Source organism: Mustela erminea, chromosome 18 (genome assembly GCF_009829155.1).
Source record: "Mustela erminea isolate mMusErm1 chromosome 18, mMusErm1.Pri, whole genome shotgun sequence".
Lineage (NCBI taxonomy): Eukaryota > Metazoa > Chordata > Mammalia > Carnivora > Mustelidae > Mustela > Mustela erminea.
In genome coordinates, this window is record NC_045631.1 from 24,483,754 (window position 1) to 24,501,272 (window position 17,519).

The 17,519-nt window shown below is 55.7% G+C and overlaps 1 protein-coding gene across 2 annotated transcripts; it reads left to right on the plus strand.

Moving 5' to 3' along the window:
• The first annotated feature begins 6,149 nt into the window (after window positions 1-6,149).
• Window positions 6,150-17,334, plus strand: RASL10B (RAS like family 10 member B). 2 transcript variants are annotated; one of them, XM_032321349.1, is made up of 5 exons: window positions 6,150-6,444; window positions 7,197-7,256; window positions 9,296-9,658; window positions 14,230-14,354; window positions 14,854-17,334. In XM_032321349.1, exons 3-5 carry the CDS (start codon window positions 9,443-9,445, stop codon window positions 15,122-15,124), a joined length of 612 nt encoding a protein of 203 aa, XP_032177240.1. In that variant the 5' UTR covers window positions 6,150-6,444; window positions 7,197-7,256; window positions 9,296-9,442; the 3' UTR covers window positions 15,125-17,334. The 2 variants fall into 2 exon arrangements, with proteins under 2 accessions (XP_032177240.1, XP_032177241.1); XM_032321350.1 differs by lacking the exon at window positions 6,150-6,444 and adding an exon at window positions 6,571-7,108.
• Window positions 17,335-17,519: the final 185 nt, after the last annotated feature.

Below are 17,519 nucleotides of genomic sequence, written 5' to 3' on the forward strand. Positions count from 1 at the left end.
CATTCGTGGAGCCGGATGGACACAGGCAATGAAGAAGGTTCACACTACAAATACCGTGTTCTCATCTCAGAGCAAACTGCTGTTCCACAAGGAAGTGTATGTGTCATCTAAGCAGACAGAACAGTTTTATACCAGAGTATGTCCCTCTGCCCCCGACACGAGGCTTCTGTCAACCTCCCCAGCAGCAGTGTGTAACCGCTGCTGTTCTCAGCTCACCTTCCTGAGCCAGTCCGGGAATTCTTCACGCCTTGGGGAGGCTGCCCTGTGTGGTTAGGAAGGGATTCTGTTCCGTGGAAGAGGACCTCTCTCCTGAAGAGACAGCACCTATTGCCTCCCCTGCAGCTTCCCTTTTGGCCCATGTTGAGTTCGGCTGAAGTGGGGAGATGCAGTGGAGCCTGCCCTCCACTCTCTCCTCTGCCTCGGTTTGTCTTTGTAACGTCGGCCGGTGTCATACGAAGGGCAGGGAAACACGCACACACCCAGAACTCTTGCTGGTCAGAGATTCCCTGAGTGTCTATCCTTGCCCAAGCCTGTTTCGTGTGTCTGTGTTGTGCAGCTTGGGACTCTGAAGAGAAATTGGGAGTGGGAGGGGTAAATGGTGCCCCAAGAATGCTTATCATTCTTTGGATCTGTTCTTGGGGAGGGTGGGGGTTGGGGGGAAGCTTGACCTTGTGTCTTCGTCAATAAACTCATTTACACAAAATGAAGTTTGTGGTGTATCCTTTGCTTCCAAAACTGACACTCTCGGACACAACACTGCTGCCCAGGAGCGGGGTGGGGGCATTAAGAACCATACTATTACAACTTTTCTTTCGGCTGCCCCAACCCTCCCAGGATTCAGCCAGATGAAATAAGATTGACCTGAGGAGGAATCCTGTACCTTTTGCAGAGGCTCCTGTTAACCAAGCCCTGTACCGCCACCACAGGCGGGACCTGCTTGCGGGAGCCAGCTGCGTTCCCTGGCAGGGCCCCTGATAGGGCCCTGGAAGCAGAGGCAGCACAGCAGAACTACTCACCAGTTTTCTGTTACCCAGGATGATTTGTCTCGAAATGCCTAAAAGCTGCTGGGACCTGAACTTGGGCCTCATGTGTTTCCCAGTGAATAGAATCAGTGCTGGAAAGCAGGCTTCCTTAAGAGTTCAAGTCTAGTCACCTGCATCGCAGGAGCCCAGGACCCAGGTGGTGTCAAGCTAGAGGCCCCACCCTAGATTCTGATGAGCCACAGCCTGTGAAGTCTCACAACCTGGAGCGGGGGAAGGAGGCTGAGGGATCCAACCCCAAATGCCCTCAGACTAGGACCTGAACCTGTCACCACTAGAGTGACTGTGCATTAGCTGCTTTGCACGGTGCTCAGCAGTAGCCGCTTTCATTACTTGGGTGTCCAGACTCCGTGAAAGAACGGTCTTTGGAAGCCAGCAACTGTTTGCTTGTCATGTTGCGGGGTTGCGGTTCGCTCAAGCTGTGACAGGAATGACACTTGGGAAGTAGCGGGGCCAGGGTTGGTCTTTGTTAAGGTTCCAAGTTAAAGAAATGAAGAGGGATGGGCCTTTCTGAAATCTGTCGGGATTCACCAACTAAGAATGATACCAGGTCGGGCAAACTCTCAGGGCAGAGGCTTTCAACATTTTTGTTAAGATTTTAAGTAATTTCCACCCAATGTGGGGCTCGAACTGACAACCCTGAGATCAAGAGTGGCACGCTCCACTGACTGAGCCAGCCAGTTGCCCCTCAGAGGCTCTCAACTCTTGGGTGCACATGAATACCACATGTAAAGTTTCAAAAACCCAATGATTTGTGCTCAACCAGGCTCAGGTGGGGCGTGGGGGCTATCTGCATTTTAGAAGAACTCCCGGGATTTGTACCGTGCAGCTGGGGTCGAAAATCAGCTACCAGAGAAAGACACTCCGATATGCCTACTTACTCTTTTTTTTTTTTTTAAAGATTTTTATTTATTTATTTATTTGACAGACAGAGATCACAAGTAGGCAGAGAAGCAGGCCAAGAGAGAGGAGGAAGCAGGCTACCCGCTGAGCAGAGAGCCCGATGCGGGGCTCGATCCCAGGACCCTGGGATCATGACCTGAGCCGAAGGCAGAGGCTTTAACCCACTGAGCCACCCAGGCGCCCCTGCCTACTTACTCTTAAATGAATGCTGGTGTTCTGTAACGGGAAGAAATGCTGAAGCTCTGGGACGGTGGGGTATCCGTGAGATAGGAGAATGGGATGAAAAGATGCAAACTTCCCGTTATAAAATAAGTCACAGGGGTGAGCGGCAAAGGGAATACAGTCAGTAATGTGAAAGTTCCACATGGTGACGGGTTGTAAAGTACACGTACTGGGGCGAAGGTTTCATAGTGTATGTAATTGTGGAATCACCGCGATGTACACCTGAATTGAACACATTGTATTTCGCCTATACCTCAGTTTTTTAAAATATATTAAAAAAAAAAAAGTTGCCAAATAAAATGGCAGTTGTCCAGAACCATTCTAGGAAAAAAAAAAAAAAAAGGAAAAATGGGAAAGCAATTTTCACGCACATGATACCTGCCTACCATACCCCGTGAATCTGGCATTAAATTCCCCACTTTTCAGGTAAGGTGTGACAGACGCCCTATGTGTGTCCTTACCCCAAGATACTACGGATTTCCCTTTGAGTTCTCCTGAGAGTTCTGTAATAGGCCCTCCGTTGTCCCTCTGCACTCAACCACCAGGCTAGTGGCTGGCCCAGCTAAGCCCCCAAGTTACCAGTACATAGAACTAAGAGCAGGCCACGCTGGCCCCAGGCTTTGACCTCCCATTGCACTTTCTCAGCTGCCAGAATGGCAACTAGGAAATACTGAGATCTCAGGTACGTTGTTTCTGAAGCCTGAAAACAGTTGAGGACTCCGGGGTTTGAGCCTTCCTACTCCCACCTCATGCATTGATGCTTTTTCTGATTTTGCTTGGACCCAGATTTCTCTTCCCTGCCACCCCCAGCTCCAGGAGGCAAGAGCCTGTTTATTTTAATACCTGGTGTGGCACTTGGGAACGATCACACCTCCCCCGTTGTTACCCGTTTCTATCTCCTGAGCACTAATCCTAGAATCCCAACCAGCCCCCAGACATGTTATTAGCAACAAGGATGTTTCTTGAAAAGTTTCCGAGTTGGCTGCAAACTTGCCATCTCAGTTTCTCATTTAGCTTTTGCCCTGCCATTCGTGATGCTGCCAACAAGGTTCGGAAGGCTGATTTGGAGGTTGATTGGACCCAGAAGGACTTAATCTCCCGAAGTATCACTTTGAAACAGGACTGTCCCAGCGCTCTGGGACAGAGAGGACAGCTCAGCGGCTCCTTCACACCATACGGGTATTAGAGGAGGATGTTCACAAGCAGCCTCTAGCTCTCCCTCCCTGGTTTCATTCACTTTCCACTTCCGGTCTTAGGCTCCAGAATCCGGCCAAACAACCTCTGAAAGCTCAGTGGGGTTTTGAGCTGTGATGGGGTGCAAAAAAAGCAATCAGCATGGTCTTTGTTTATTCTGTCCCACTTGGGTGTCTGGGCCTTGGGATCTACTTGTAGTACCCAATCTACTTGTAGCAGATGTCGTACATCTCCCCCAGAGAGTGAGCTTGCATCTCAGACATCCCCAGCTGAACCAGAGCCACGTGAGGCTCAAGGTCAGACAGACTCCAGGACAGGGCGCCTCAAACATTTTCACCAAGGTAATTAGAGAGGGAGCAGGCCCTGCCAGTGTAAGTTCTCAGCCCAAAGTGACTCTCAAAAAACTAAATGACCTAGCTAAATATTAAATGCAGGCATATTTTACATTTTATGTTAGTACTGTGGCTGCTTGTTTTTTATTTAAAAATACTATTTTAAATGACCTACCAATGAAGGCAAGGATGAGATCCCTTAATTAACCTATGGCTTTGTATTCTCCTAGCAAGAGAAGTTTCTGAGAAGCCTGGCACCAAGGCATGAGTGTGAGCATCACAAATTATATTTCTACTCCACTTGGGCTGAAATAGAACCAGAAAATGGAGAGTGGGGGTGATGGCATGGGGGGTGGCAGTCATGGCCAGGGGAGTAGACATAAAGTCTGAGATCTTTGGGCAAAGTAAGCATTAATGATTTCGAGATACAACAGAGGACGGATGGTGCTGTAGACAATTTAGTCAAGTTAGGAAATGCTCTCAGTGCCCCTGGTGTGGCCCCACAAAGGGCCCATAAAATCTGATTTCTCTCTGCAAATTCTTCCAGGTGGAATATTTCTGGGAGGAAGCCATATCCTTCTCAGCCCTGTATTTGCTTCTAGCTGCTTCCTGGTCCCTCTCATACCCCAACCCAATGCCCTAAGACCCCAGCTAGAATAAATGGAAACGCTTTCCCAAGGTGGTGTCCAACCTCCCATATGAATAGCTGTATGTCTTTTTAAAAGGCAAGAAAAAATAGAGGTCACACGTTGAGACTTCCTCCAGGTCCTACACTGTGATTAAAAACTCTCTACACCTAAAAACAAAAACAACAACAAAAAACCTCTCTGTACCTGTAGCTCCTTTAGGCCCTGAGGACAACTGATCACATCTCCACTTTACAAATAAGGCAATAGAGTTAGGAAAGTTCAAGTTACGAGCCTTTAGTCACATAGTAAGAAGGTGGGCCAGGATTTAAACCCAGATCTGTCCAATTCTGAGGTCCAGGCTCATAACCACTATGCTTTGTCTGGATGGGAGAGGGAGGAGGAGCAGTTGGGAACATGCCCAAAATGCAGAGCCCAAAGGGAGGAGGAAACTGGCTCGGTGAGGAATCTGGAGCCCATGAGTAATAGAAAGTCTAGAAAGTCGTAGTGGGTAATGCTGGGTTCCAGGGGTAAAGCCCGGGAGAGGGCTCTGAGCTTGCCTTTCCTTCTCTCTGACCTGCAGGCAAATAAAAATTCATTTTTGCAACTCTGGGCCAGGTGGCTGCCCTGCTTAGAGACCCTTCACCGCCTTCCTATCCGGCCCAGGGCTAATCCAAGTCCTTACCCAGCAAGCACCGCCTTTGAGACCTTACCTCAACCCCCTTCCCTGCCTCCTCTCACCAAGCTGCAGGCCCTGGGCTCTCTGCTCCTAGCACTCCCTTTGCAAAGCTCTGTACCTGCTCCTGCCTTCCCTCACCTGTAGCCCTCCTCTCCCACAGCCTCCCTCCCACCCGCTGCCCCAAATCCACTTCTTTCAAGGCTCCTTCCTTCAAAGTTGCCTCCTCTGAGCCTCCTGACTCTAACTAGTTCGTCCTTCCTGCCCTCCTCCAGAACCTAGGCTTTTCACCCAGCACAGAATTAGTGAGGCTGGGTCTGCTTCCCCGCCTTGGGCTGGGAGGGCCGCCCAAGTAAGGATTCCCCATCTTTGTATTCCAAATTTTGCCCTTCAGTTAAGACAAGTTACTCAGCCCCTCTCGGCCTCTGCTGTCTCATCTGTAAAAGCAACCTCATAGAACCGGGAGGATTGAATCTGAGGACGCAGGCAAAGCTTGGAGCGCGGTGTCTGGCACATAGTACACACTGGCGGAATGCGAGCTATCGACGGCGAATGCCGCTGTCGCCGGTGGTTTTAGAATAAATATATAAGTGATCGTGCCTGCAACCCCTGGCAAACGCTGCTATCTCCCGGTCTCGAGAAGAGAGGGGGGCAGTCGGTTTAGGGGAGTGGAGGTCATTCGCTGGCAGGAGATAAGCTATGCTCTGCGGCGATCCCGGTCTGCCCTTCTTGCTCCGCTGCCGCGAAGGGCGAGAGTGACCACCCGGCGTTCGCCGTGCGGCGGCGGAGAGGCGGGACGCTGTCGCCAGCACTGAGTGAGGGGCACACAGGTGCGCCCAGCGCGCTGTCCTGGGAAAGGTCTGAGGGAGATCTAGAGAGGGAAGCTAGTCTGGACGTGGAGGGCGGCGGGGTGGAGAGGGAAGGAATTGGAGTGCAGCAGAAGGCTTTAGGGCCTCTCCAGTGCCTTCCTCCCACCCCCTTCGGGGAGTGGGGAGCTAAAAATCTGGCGGGGTGGGTCGGGAGGGGGTGCAAAGGAGGCTCGGGGTTCAAGAAGAATTCTTCCAGGCCCGCGCGAGCGAATCTGTCAGGCTCAGGGACCCAGCGGAACGCCAGCCCGACACCACCACCACCACCACCACCCCCCCGCCGCCGCCGCCGCCGCCGCCGCTGCCGCCGCCGCCGCCCGGCCTTGCGCTCCCCTCCGCCTCCCTCCTGCCGGCGCGAGCGGGCGGCGCGCTCCGGAGGGAGCGCTGGGCTGGAGGTTTCTTGCCCCCTCGGCGCCCGCACCTGCCCTCCGCGCCCGCCGCTGAACCCGCGCCGACTGGGCAGCCGGGGGCGCCCCCACCCCTCTCCCCCCGGGCCGGGGAGCCGAGGGGCAGCGCCGGAGCCCGGGGGGAGCGCGGCCCCGCCGGCCGGCCGGCCAGGGCCGGGGGCAGCTAGGACGGCCCCGGGTAAGCGGCGGGAGGAGGGAAGGCGGGCGGGGCAGGGCCGGGGGCTGGTGGGAGCGAGGTGGCGGGGCCTGGGGGCAGGGGCGAGGAGGGCGGAGGGGGTCGGCTGGCTGGCGGGGAAGCTGCGCGGGGCGGCCACGTGAGAGCGGGAGCTGGCGGCGGTGGGAGGGGGGGCTGCAAGGTGCTGGAGGCGGAGAGCAGGCAGGGCTCCGGCATCCCCCCCCGCCAGACTCCCACCAATCAGGTCATGGGGAGCCCAGCAGCCTCCGACGCCCCCACCCGCTCACTCCCACATGAACGTGTGGGGACAAACAGCGGGCAGACGTGTGACTCGGCCATGGGCCCGCGAAGCCAGGGCTATCAGTCTGGGGTAGGACTCGTGTGTCCAGATCCAGGGAGGGGAAAAGAAGCAGGCTTGGGCCCCCGTGTGTGTCCCCCGTCTCTTGCCTCTCTTGCTGAGGCGCTGTCTGCAGACTCACTGCAGAGCGCAGGCCTCCGAGAGGTCGCGCTCAGGGGGCTGGGCCCTGATTCTCGGGACAGCCCCCTTCAGTCCCCACCCAGCTAGGGACGTTGGGTTAATAGGCACTTAGACCCAGGACTCCTGCCAGAGAAGAGGGAGGGGGCACCGATCACCCCTGAGTCAGGGACAGGGCCACACTCGAGCCTGGTGAGTTCCAGGAGGCTGGCCCCAGCCCAGTGGTGGCCTCTCTTGCACCCCCTCCCTGGCTACAGCACTATCCCCGTTTATTTCCCAGCTATTCTCCAGAAAGGGTTGATTTCTGCGCAGGGAGTGTGGCGTCCAGGAGAATCTGCAGGTAGGACACATCTTAGATCCCTCTAAGTGGCCACACCCAGAGGGAGGTGGGGGGACTCTTCTTGCATTCCTTGCCCTCTCTTCCTCCCCCAGGTGCCCCCCTCCCCAGCTGCTTGTGCTGGTTATGTAATTAACCAAGCGGAGGCTGTCTGCCATGCTGACAGTGTCCAGGGAGGCCTGAGGGGCCCAGGGCCTAAAGGGATTTATGAGGAGGAGGGACAGGCCCTTACCCCAGTGGGAAGCCCAGGGAAGTAGATAAACACCTGTTGGAGAAAGGATACCACATGGGGCAAAAGGAATCAGGGTCCTAGTCTTTAGTTGAGAGCTCAGCTCTGTGTGTGGTCTCCACTTGCCTGAGCCTCTGGTTTGGGGTTTTGGTTTTACCTTCAATAAAACGGGGAGAAGAGTCTCTCTCTCTCTCTGTCTCTCATACACACACACACACACACACACACACACACACCCCACACCCCAAGTACATGAGCAAGAGTGGTTAGTGACCCTTCCTGGGATTGCTAGGAGTCCCATTGAGATTTCAGAAAACCTCAGATGGATGAGGAATCCCTGGACCCAACAGTGGCCACTATTAATTGCACACCTGCTATTGCGGGCCCTGGGCTTTCCTTTCAGCATCACTTTCACGGCATCACAACACCAGGGGAAGTCTCTGGCCCAAGGCCACTTCTTAGGTGGCCGAGCTGGGAGTCAGACCTTGATGGCTCTCACCCCAAATCCGGCCCTACGTTTTACTAGGCTGTATGTACACGTACCCAGTGGACTGGACTTTTTGAGTCAGGCCAGACTGAGGGCCATTCAGACATGAACTGGGCATATATGGAAAGAACATGCATCCACAGAGAAGAATGCATACATGGTCCTGTGGGAATCCAGCCCACCCATCTGCCCTGGGCCCAGGGAGCAGGCGCTGGTGTCACCCTCCTGCGAACAGTCCCTGGACAGGAAGTCTCAGGCTTAGTACCAGCCTTCCTGGTCACCATCCCTCACAGAAAGAGAAGACAGTTGACTTGGATTATCTCAGGAATAGGGACTCTTAACCCCACTTTACATATGGGCAGAGCGTAGCCCTCATTGGGTAGGTGATGCACCCTTGGACCACATCTAGGAAATGTCAGAGCTGGGGTTTAGACCTAAGCTCTAAAGTCACCAAAACTAAGCAAGCAAGGAGCGACTGAACCCAGAGCAAGGCCCAAGCCTGTAGCAGCCCTTTCCTGGGCACCTGCCGTGTGCCAGACCCTCTGAGCTCGGGGGGATGCCAGGAAATGAGATGTAGCCAGTGGACTATAGGCATGCACCAGCCAGAACTTGAACTTGGAAGTTGGAGGGACTGCAACAACGCTGCGGAGGGGAGTAGCTGCCCTTGGGCCCCCTTCTCGCCCCCTCTTGAACCTTCTCTAAAGTGGCAATACCTGCTTCCCCTGAGGGATCCCGTCCTGCCAATGGCCACTGTGTGGGTGTGCTAATACCAAGTGCTCCCCGAGTGGAGGGCTCCAGGGCCAAAGCGGTCATCAGTCCAGACTTCTCACTGGGGGACATTTGGAAATAGGGGATATTTTGGGTTGTCATGGTAACTTGAGTCGGCTGCTGGCAGGTACCTCCTGGCAGCAGGGCTGTAAGACGTCCTGCCCAATTAAGACCTCTCTCCACAAAATGCTGGGAGCGCCTCCATTGAGCCCCCCTGGACTCGGCTCCCCCGGGCTCTGTGGGAAAGCTCAGATTGGAGCAAATCTAGTGTGCATTGCTCTGCGTTACAGCCTGCCTTAGTGGGGGTACGAGGGTGGGCCAGACTTGGCCAAGAGTCAGGTCATAATACAGAAAGAGGGATTCCCACCAGAGGGTGGCGGGGGGAGTGGACGGAGAAGGGAGGATAGAGAGACTCCGGATAGATGTGGCTAGGTGTTCTGGGAAAGGGAAGGCATGCTGAAGGGCAGCGGCTGCTGCAGCTGAGTCCCCGAGGTAGGGAAGTAACAGGACAGATCCAGGGAAAAATGGGCCCACCAAGCCCACCTCTTGTCCCCACAGTCCAGGTGGAGGCCGCAGAGGGCCCAGGGCAAGCAAGGGCAGCAATGGTGGGTCCTGACGGTGGCTGAGCCCCCAGCCCCTGGAATATGCAGCCCGGGGGAGCCCCAGGCAGCGGCGAGGACGCGGTGGCGGAGCGGGGCGGGAGGCATGGTCTCCACCTACCGGGTGGCCGTGCTGGGGGCGCGAGGCGTGGGCAAAAGTGCCATCGTGCGCCAGTTCCTGTACAACGAGTTCAGCGAGGCCTGCGTGCCCACCACCGCCCGCCGCCTCTACCTGCCTGCCGTCGTCATGAACGGCCACGTGCACGACCTCCAGATCCTCGACTTCCCACCCATCAGCACCTTCCCAGTCAACACGCTGCAGGTACGAGGGCCCAGGACCCGCTGGGGCAGCCGACTGGGGAGTCAGCGGGGTGGCAGCGGTTAGTGGGCACGAGTGGGGTGGGGAGAAGCTGGTCTCCCACCTTTTCTGGGCTCTGGCCCCATCCCCATCCTCTGGCTCCAAGGGCTCCGTGCCACACCGCGGGCCACCCTGCTTAGAGCCGACATTTGGGTGCCGCTTTATTCCACATGCATGTCATGAGCGAGTAACGTGTGGTAGGCTGGGCGCCAGGGTCGATGGGATGGCGTGCAGAACAGATGTGCAGTGTGCTCTCCTGGAACTACTCTACTCACAGTCAGGTGAAGACAAGCAGGCAGTGGTCACACACACAGTAAGTGTGTGCTTGGCGGCCTTGCGTCCGCTGAGTGGGACTGGTCGGGGAAGGGGCAGTGGAAAGCAGGGCAGGAACACTAGATGCTTGCTAGTGTTCCAGGCTCTCAGACCCATGGCGTCTGTAGAAGGGGCAGCAGAAGGAAAAGCGAGGGCCTGGGAAAGGTGGGTTCTTGGAGACGGGAGGCCCCGACCAGTCTTTCATCCAAAGGCCTTTCTTTAATTGATACTGTGCCCCTTGACCTCTGGACTAGCCCATGGGGCAGCCTTCCTGCAGGGTTGGATTCCAGTGCCCCCAGTGCCCTGGCTGACAGTGCTCCTTTCCCTACCCTGCAGGGACCAGGTCCTCCTTCCTTCTCTCTCTCTCCCCCTCTGGTGGCTCAACACTAAGAGGCATTTGTTCACCTAAGGAAGCCCCTGACGGGAATGTTCAGAGGTTTCTCTGGAAGGACAGGCAGGGGTCGTAGCTTGGCCACTTGTGACCACAAAGCCAGCCATCTCTGGGGCAGCGGCTCAGGCTCAGCACTGTCTTGGCAACTCCGGGCAGGAGGACTGTGGCCCAAGTCCAGAGACACAAGGCTATCCCGCCCCAGGTGTGAGGGACCCACACCGAAGACAAAAGCCTGATCTGCCCCTTGGAAACCACGAGGTCAGGGCCGTGTGTCCGGGGTCAGGGCATCGTGCCTCTCCTCCGAGGAGACTTCAACGGAGGCCTTAGTGTGTCCGCAGTCTCCCTTCCAGTCTTGCTCACTGAGCGTGGCTTATTCGTTCACATTGTGTTGTAGATTAAATTTTAATTTAATTCCAGTTTTGGAATAGGTAAGACAGAGTTTCAAAGTCTACATTTGTATAAAAATACATAAAGGAAAAAGGGAAAAAGTCCCAACTGCAAAAAGGTACACCCAGAGAAATCCCAGTCCCGCCCTGCCCTCTTCACCCTGATTTTGCCCCACTCTCAATGGCCATCCTCGCTGGATTTTTATTCACACTTCCAGTTTCTTTAAACAAATAAGAAAATGTGTTCTTCTTCCACTCCCTTTCTTACAGGAAAAAAAAAAAAAAAGTTCTCCACCTGGTCTTTTTGCCTTACATTATAACCTAGAGATTTTCCCCAAGGGTTGGTATCTGAATGTCAGTAGCACGGTTGTGCCACACCCCCCTGGAGAGAGGGACCATGGCATCCCTTCTTGTGTGTCCAACTTCCAGTCTGCCGCACCAATAGCCTGGTCCATGGTCTCTCTGCACAGGGGGAGGCGTATCTGTGGAATCGAGCCCCAGAAACGGCGTTGCTAGGTCAAAGGATAAATGCAGCTGAGTTTGGAAGGAAAGTGGCATATTTCTGTTGTTGTGAGAGCAGTGTATGTGAGCACTGGTTTCCCTGAAGCCTGGCCATCAGACTCTAGTGTCCAATTTGGGGGGTTCTGACAGTCTGAGATGAGATGTGATAGTCTCGGTGTGGTTTTGGTTTGTGTCTCTGATGATGGTTGAAGCTGAGCATCTTTTCATAGGCATAAGAGCTTTTGCATTTCTTTTTCTCACAATTCTTTTTTTTTTTTTTTAAAGATTTTATTTATTTATTTGACAGAGAGAGATCACAAGTAGACGGAGAGGCAGGCAGAGAGAAAGAGAGAGAGGGAAGCAGGCTCCCTGCTGAGCAGAGAGCCTGATGCGGGACTCGATCCCAGGACCCTGAGATCATGACCTGAGCCGAAGGCAGCGGCTTAACCCACTGAGCCACCCAGGCGCCCTTTTTCTCACAATTCTTAAGTCCTCTGTCCATCTTTTCTGTTGGGTTGTTGTCCTTTCTCTTCCTGGTTGATCCTGAGTTTTAGACTCTCCTGGATGCCCTGGAGCACAAAAAAAGTGACTTTGAGCAGAGACATACTGAGAAGGGACCCTGCATCCTCAAAGATCAAATATAAAAGCTAAGAATCTCACTGGCCCCTGTCTGAGAAGAGAAATACATTCTTCCCCAATGACAGCAGAGAGGCAGCCCAGGAAAGTGGTCTGAGCCTCAGCAGTTCCCCCTGTAGCCCCCTCCCGTCAGAGGAGGAAGCTAGTCTTAGAGAAACGAGCAACAAATGCAGGGTCCGCACCCAGGTGGCCGAGCCTCCCTCAGCTCCCGGGTCCTTAGAACTGGACTCAGTTTCCTCTGCTCCCCAGTCTTGATGCAGCCCCAAGATGGTCACTTCCAGTCTGGAACCCCGCACAGAGCTAGCTTGGAAGAAAAGCTGAGCTTTCCTGTTCCCTCCCTTCAATCAGGGGTGAAGGCACAACCCAAATAATCAGGAGCCTTCCTCCTCTCCTCTTTGGAGCCCCCAGAGAGCAGTGGGAGGGAAGGCAGCCTGGAGGCCCCCTGGAGGAGGCAGCATGTGGGAGCAGAGGTGAGGCTGTCACCCTCAGAGGCTGGCAGCTGTTCCCTCTCCCCAGCAGAGAGCTGGAAGAAGGTGGGAGCCTCTGTGCCCGTTTCCCCCTAGCTCCCATTCCTCCTGGGGGTGAGAGGAGGAACCCCATGCACCAGAGGGTCCCAGGCTCCCAGAAGGCACTGCCCACTTCCCTGTATCCCTGGCCCGAGAATCCAGCCCCCTGGTTCCTGGCTTTAGATTTGTCCCCAGCATCTTCCCCCTGCACCAAAGTTAAAACTCAGCACACACACACAAAAAAGATGCCACATCATCTCCCAGGGGAAATGCACTGCAGCAGCCTCCTAAGCCTTTCAGTCGGGATGTGCTTTTCTGGAGCCGGACTGAACTCTCCACCAGGCCGGCCATCAGAGTCTTTCTTCTTTCATTCCTGCTCTGAGGTGGAGAGCCCAGCCCTAGTCCTCTGAGCCTGGCCCCTGCCCCAAGGCAACTCAGAAGCCGGCAGGGCACAGGCCTGCACCTCCTCCGTGTCTTTTGCCCATACCCTCAAGGGAGAAGACCCTGGTGCCCTCTGTCCTCGGAGGCCTCCCCCTCCTCCAACATCAGAGACCTCCTCTTTCCACACACCCGTTGGCTTCAACTGCTCTTGCATTTGCCATCTGCTGGAAGGTTAACCGGCTAATTAATCTCTCTCTCTTTTTAAAGATTTTATTAATTTATTTGACAGAGAGAGATCACAAGTAGGCAGAGAGGCAGGCAGAGAAAGAGGGGGAAGCGGGCTTCCCGCTGAGCAGAGAGCCCAGTCCAGGATCCTGGGATCTTGACCTGACCCGAAGGCAGAGGCTTAACACTCTGAGCCACCCAGGCGCCCCGGCTAATGAATCTCTTAAGGAATCTTCTCTTCAGTACACTCAGCCTTTCCAGGGCCCTCTTCCTCTGGAGCAGCAGCCCCTCTCTGAGAATTTGCCATAAGCATTCAGGAACCTCTCTCTCCCCAGAGCTGCCCTTGGGCCCTGGTCTAAGTCAGCCCCCACTATGCAGCTAGTCTCAGTCTTTTTTCCTCAAGTCTTCTCCTTCTCAATCCTGAGGGCAGTGTGGAGCAAACAGAAGGAGCACTTCTGGGTAGCAATCTCAGAGCAGTGCTGTAGGCGGAAGTTGCACGGATCCCAGCATGGAGCAGGGGGGGGTTCAAGGCCACAGAGAGCTCACCAGCCTAAGTAGTGCAATGAAATAGCCTGCTGAGAATCAACACAAAAACACAGCAGGCCTGGCTGGCTCTCACCCTCTTGGGACTTCACAGCAGAACTAGGGAACTGGGGATGGAAACAGCTCTAATGGCCAAGGTGGAATCAGAGTGTTCTTAGCACACAAGAAATGAAGGGAGTAGTCCCCTGCTTGCAGGAAGGCTCCCTGGAGGAGGAAGAAGGATTTTAAACTGGAAGACAGAGGATTTCAACAGATGGAACAACTAGCTCAGAGGGCTTGGCTCTTAGAGGCAGGCACATGACACATGTACTTGAACAGAGGACCAAGTGGATGGAGGAATGCATGAATGGTTTGGGCGATGAAACGGGACAAGGCAGATCTTTGCTCCAGAAATGCACACGACAGTGAGTGCCGGGACTCTAGAGGTCAGGCAGTGGGACCTGCCCTATCCTGGCTTGGAGATGGGGAAGCCGCTGCTGCACCACCAAGCTCCTCCATTCTGCTCTTGGCCAGGCCTCCTAGGGATGTGTGGGTGTGGGAGGCTTGAGGTGCAGTGGCAGGAGGGAATGCCCTCTGTCTATGCCTGGAGGTGGCTGGGGGCAAAGGGAGCCCTCAGGTTTGCTCTGACCTTGGCACTGGCTGCGGGTGTTGCAGGAGTGGGCAGACGCCTGTTGCAGGGGACTCCGCAGCGTCCACGCCTACATCCTGGTCTACGACATCTGCTGCTTTGACAGCTTTGAGTACGTCAAGACCATCCGCCAGCAGATCCTAGAGACAAGGTGAGGGGCCACCTCAGTGGGGACTCCAATGCTACCCACAGCCCTGGAAAGGGTGAAGGGGGGGCGGTGGGGGGGAGGGCATTGGTGACATACCCTCTGGTTCCTGCACAGACATCCAGACATACACCTTTTATTGTCCCTATTCCTAATAACTCACTTTTGGGTTCTTACCATGGGGTGGCTGACTAGTCTAATGCAGTGGGTAAGAGCCGGGGCTCTGGGAACAAAACTGCCAGGGCCACGTATCTGTTAACTTTAACCCAGTTAGCAGATAAGCCTCAGGTTTCAAATCTGTCAAATGGGGATAACAGACCCACCTTTTAGATCAGTTGTTCCCCTTAGAGAATATAAGGCACCCCGAGGACTGAGCACTGTGCCCGGGACAGAGGTAGGGTAGTAGTAGCAGTATTGACCAGGCACAGCCTGCCCTTCTTGAAGTCCAGGGGTTGGGAGACCAGGCTGTGTTGTTCTGAGATCTCCTCCCGCTCCCACCCCGCAGGGTGATCGGCACCTCGGAGACGCCCATCATCATCGTGGGCAACAAGCGGGACCTGCAGCGCGGGCGCGTGATCCCGCGCTGGAACGTGTCACACCTGGTGCGCAAGACCTGGAAGTGCGGCTACGTGGAGTGCTCGGCCAAGTACAACTGGCACATCCTGCTGCTCTTCAGCGAGCTGCTCAAGAGCGTTGGCTGCGCCCGCTGCAAGCACGTGCACGCCGCCCTGCGCTTCCAGGGCGCGCTGCGCCGCAACCGCTGCGCCATCATGTGACGTCGCGCCCGCCCGCGGCCGCACCCCGACCGGCCAGGCGGGGGCCGCCCCCCGGGGACTGCAGGGTGGTTCAGGCGGGGAGCGCCGGGGAAGGACTCAGGCTGGCCTGCCCTGGCAAGCCCCCGCAGCCGCGGGCCCTGCGGGGAGAGGTGGAGGGCGAGGGGAGCCTCCCGCGACGGCCAGGTCCAGCCCCTCTCCGCATCCGTCTTCCTGGGCCCGCCGCCTTTAGTGCTGTAGCTAGCGCCGTGTGCCCGGCCGGGCCCCAAGGGGCGCCTTGGCCTTTTGGGATCGGGAGGGTGAGCGCGGGGCTTGGGGGTGGGGAGGTGCTGCTTTGGCCGTGGGGGCCCCCACCCGTCTTCTCCAGAGAGAGTGTCTGTCATTGCCCTGCATCTTCTTTCCCCGTGTCTGTCTGCCCAAGCATCTGTTGGTCCTTAGCTATCTTATCCACCCTCCGCTCCGCCTTCCCCAGCTCCGTTCACAGGGCTCTCATTTCGTTCATCGCCTTGTCGCAGATCCTGGCAGCTTCTCTATGAGGCCAGCCTCTGGACCGTCAGCACCACCGGCACAGGGCAGAGAGATGCAGGTGGCCCAAGGACCCTAATCGGGGTCCGAGGGTTGAGTCCTAGGTCAGTCAGGAGGAGAAGGCTGAGCTCTCCCCCTTCCAGGGAGATCTCCCCGCCCAGCAACCCCCAGAGACACAACAACCTACCTTCCAGCCTTAACAAGATGGTCCATCCCTGCCGGGTGCCCCTCATCCCCTTCCTGACCCCAAAGCCAGATCACCCCCTGGGTTACAACTTTTTTCTTGATGGAGTGTGGAGAGGGAATCCCCCAAAGGATAAATTTATTTCCACGATGCCAGGTTCCAGCCCTCTATTCCCTCCTGCGTTGGGTGGTCTGCAAGATTGGGGGATGTTGGGTTTGGGGGGCTGGTGGTGGGCAAGGTGGTGCCTCCCGGGGTTGGGAGGGGGTGGTTAGGTTGTACTAGTGAAGACTCTTATCTCCCCCATCCCACTCCAGTCTGACTGCCCCAGACCCTGCCTGCCTTGAATCTCAGATTTTCTCTGATAAATCTGGGGAGGGGCAGAACCAGGAAAAGAATTATGGGGACCCATGTGCTTGGGGGAGATATGCCCACACCTCCACCCCTCGATAGAGGCCCTCAGGATCTGATACGCCCTTACCCCAACACCAGTTGGCCCTATGCCCTGACTCACTCCACCCCATTTTCTCCGGCTGCCTGGCCGGTTTCTACCTCTCGTCACCGGAGCTGATCACTGTCAGTTTTGTACCGATTTAGAAAAAACAAAATCCATAAAGATATTAGGACCGGCCTGAGGGATTACTGGGGTACTTGGAGGATGGGAACAATGGTGCGTGTCCCCTGCCCCTAGCTGAGTTCTCCTTGAGGCTAAGTCCTGGGCCCTGGTGTGGTAGGATGATAGGAAGGTCCCTCGTTAGAAGAGGGGCAGATAAATCAACCCAGCCTCAATGTAGCCAAGCTGCAGTGTATAGACCAGAAAATCAGGTAGCCCAGAGCAGTGATGGAGCAGATTTGGGGGAGGGGTCATGGGTAGGGAATTTATCCAGATCCAGTGTGAGAGGGAATCTGATTCTCCCTTCCACTTCCCCAGCTGATCCTCCCTCCATCCGTGGGGTGTAGCACAGTGCTTCAGTGACTGCCCTGACCTTGGACAGTCCAGTATTTCTGGGTTCTAGTCCCTGCTGTGTTGCATGACTTTGGGCAAGTGACCCGCCCTCTCTGAGCCTCCCTCTGAGACAGAGGAGGTGGCTCCCCTTCCCCACACCTTGGAGTGGCTGGGAGGGTAAGGAAGAGGGCCTGCCCCCTTTGATCCCCTGCATCCCTGCCCCCTGGTGCACCCAGGGGATGGGGTGAGGGATGGCAGCATCTCACCTGCCCCATCATTATCACCCCCAGCTGAGGCACCTGAGGTGGGCATGGGGGACCCAGGCCTCTGGCTGCCCCTTATGGGAGCCATTGGAATGTACTGCCTGTCCGGCCCCCCTCACCCCCCTCCACTGCACTCCAGGTATTTGATTTTGATTCCCTCCACCCCCATTCTGAGTCTCTGTCCGCCCCCCCCCCATCAGGGTTTCCCACCACAGGGTCTGGAAGTGTGTATGATGCCCATTGCGCTGTGATCGGAAGTCAGATTAAAAATCAGGGAGTGTTTTCCCTTGTTTCTGTACAAGGTGTTGGCTCAGTTCCTGCCCTGGGAGGGAGAGGGCTCCCCTTCGGGGCCTGTCTGCTGAGCTCAGCTGTGGGAGGACTGTCAGGGCGAGGAGGCTGCTCTGAGTCCCAGAGCCTGGGTCAGCCAGAGAACTAAGAAGTTGGGGACTCGCCTCTCCACCTAGCCTCTGAGCATTCCCACGC

Coding starts and splice junctions, on each gene's coding strand:
- RASL10B (XM_032321349.1), top strand. CDS start 9,443: ATGGTCTCCACCTACCGGGTGGCCGTGCTGGGGGCGCGAGGCGTGGGC. Junction 9,659..14,229: donor TCCCAGTCAACACGCTGCAG/GTACGAGGGCCC, acceptor CGGGTGTTGCAG/GAGTGGGCAGACGCCTGTTG. Junction 14,355..14,853: donor CAGCAGATCCTAGAGACAAG/GTGAGGGGCCAC, acceptor CCCACCCCGCAG/GGTGATCGGCACCTCGGAGA.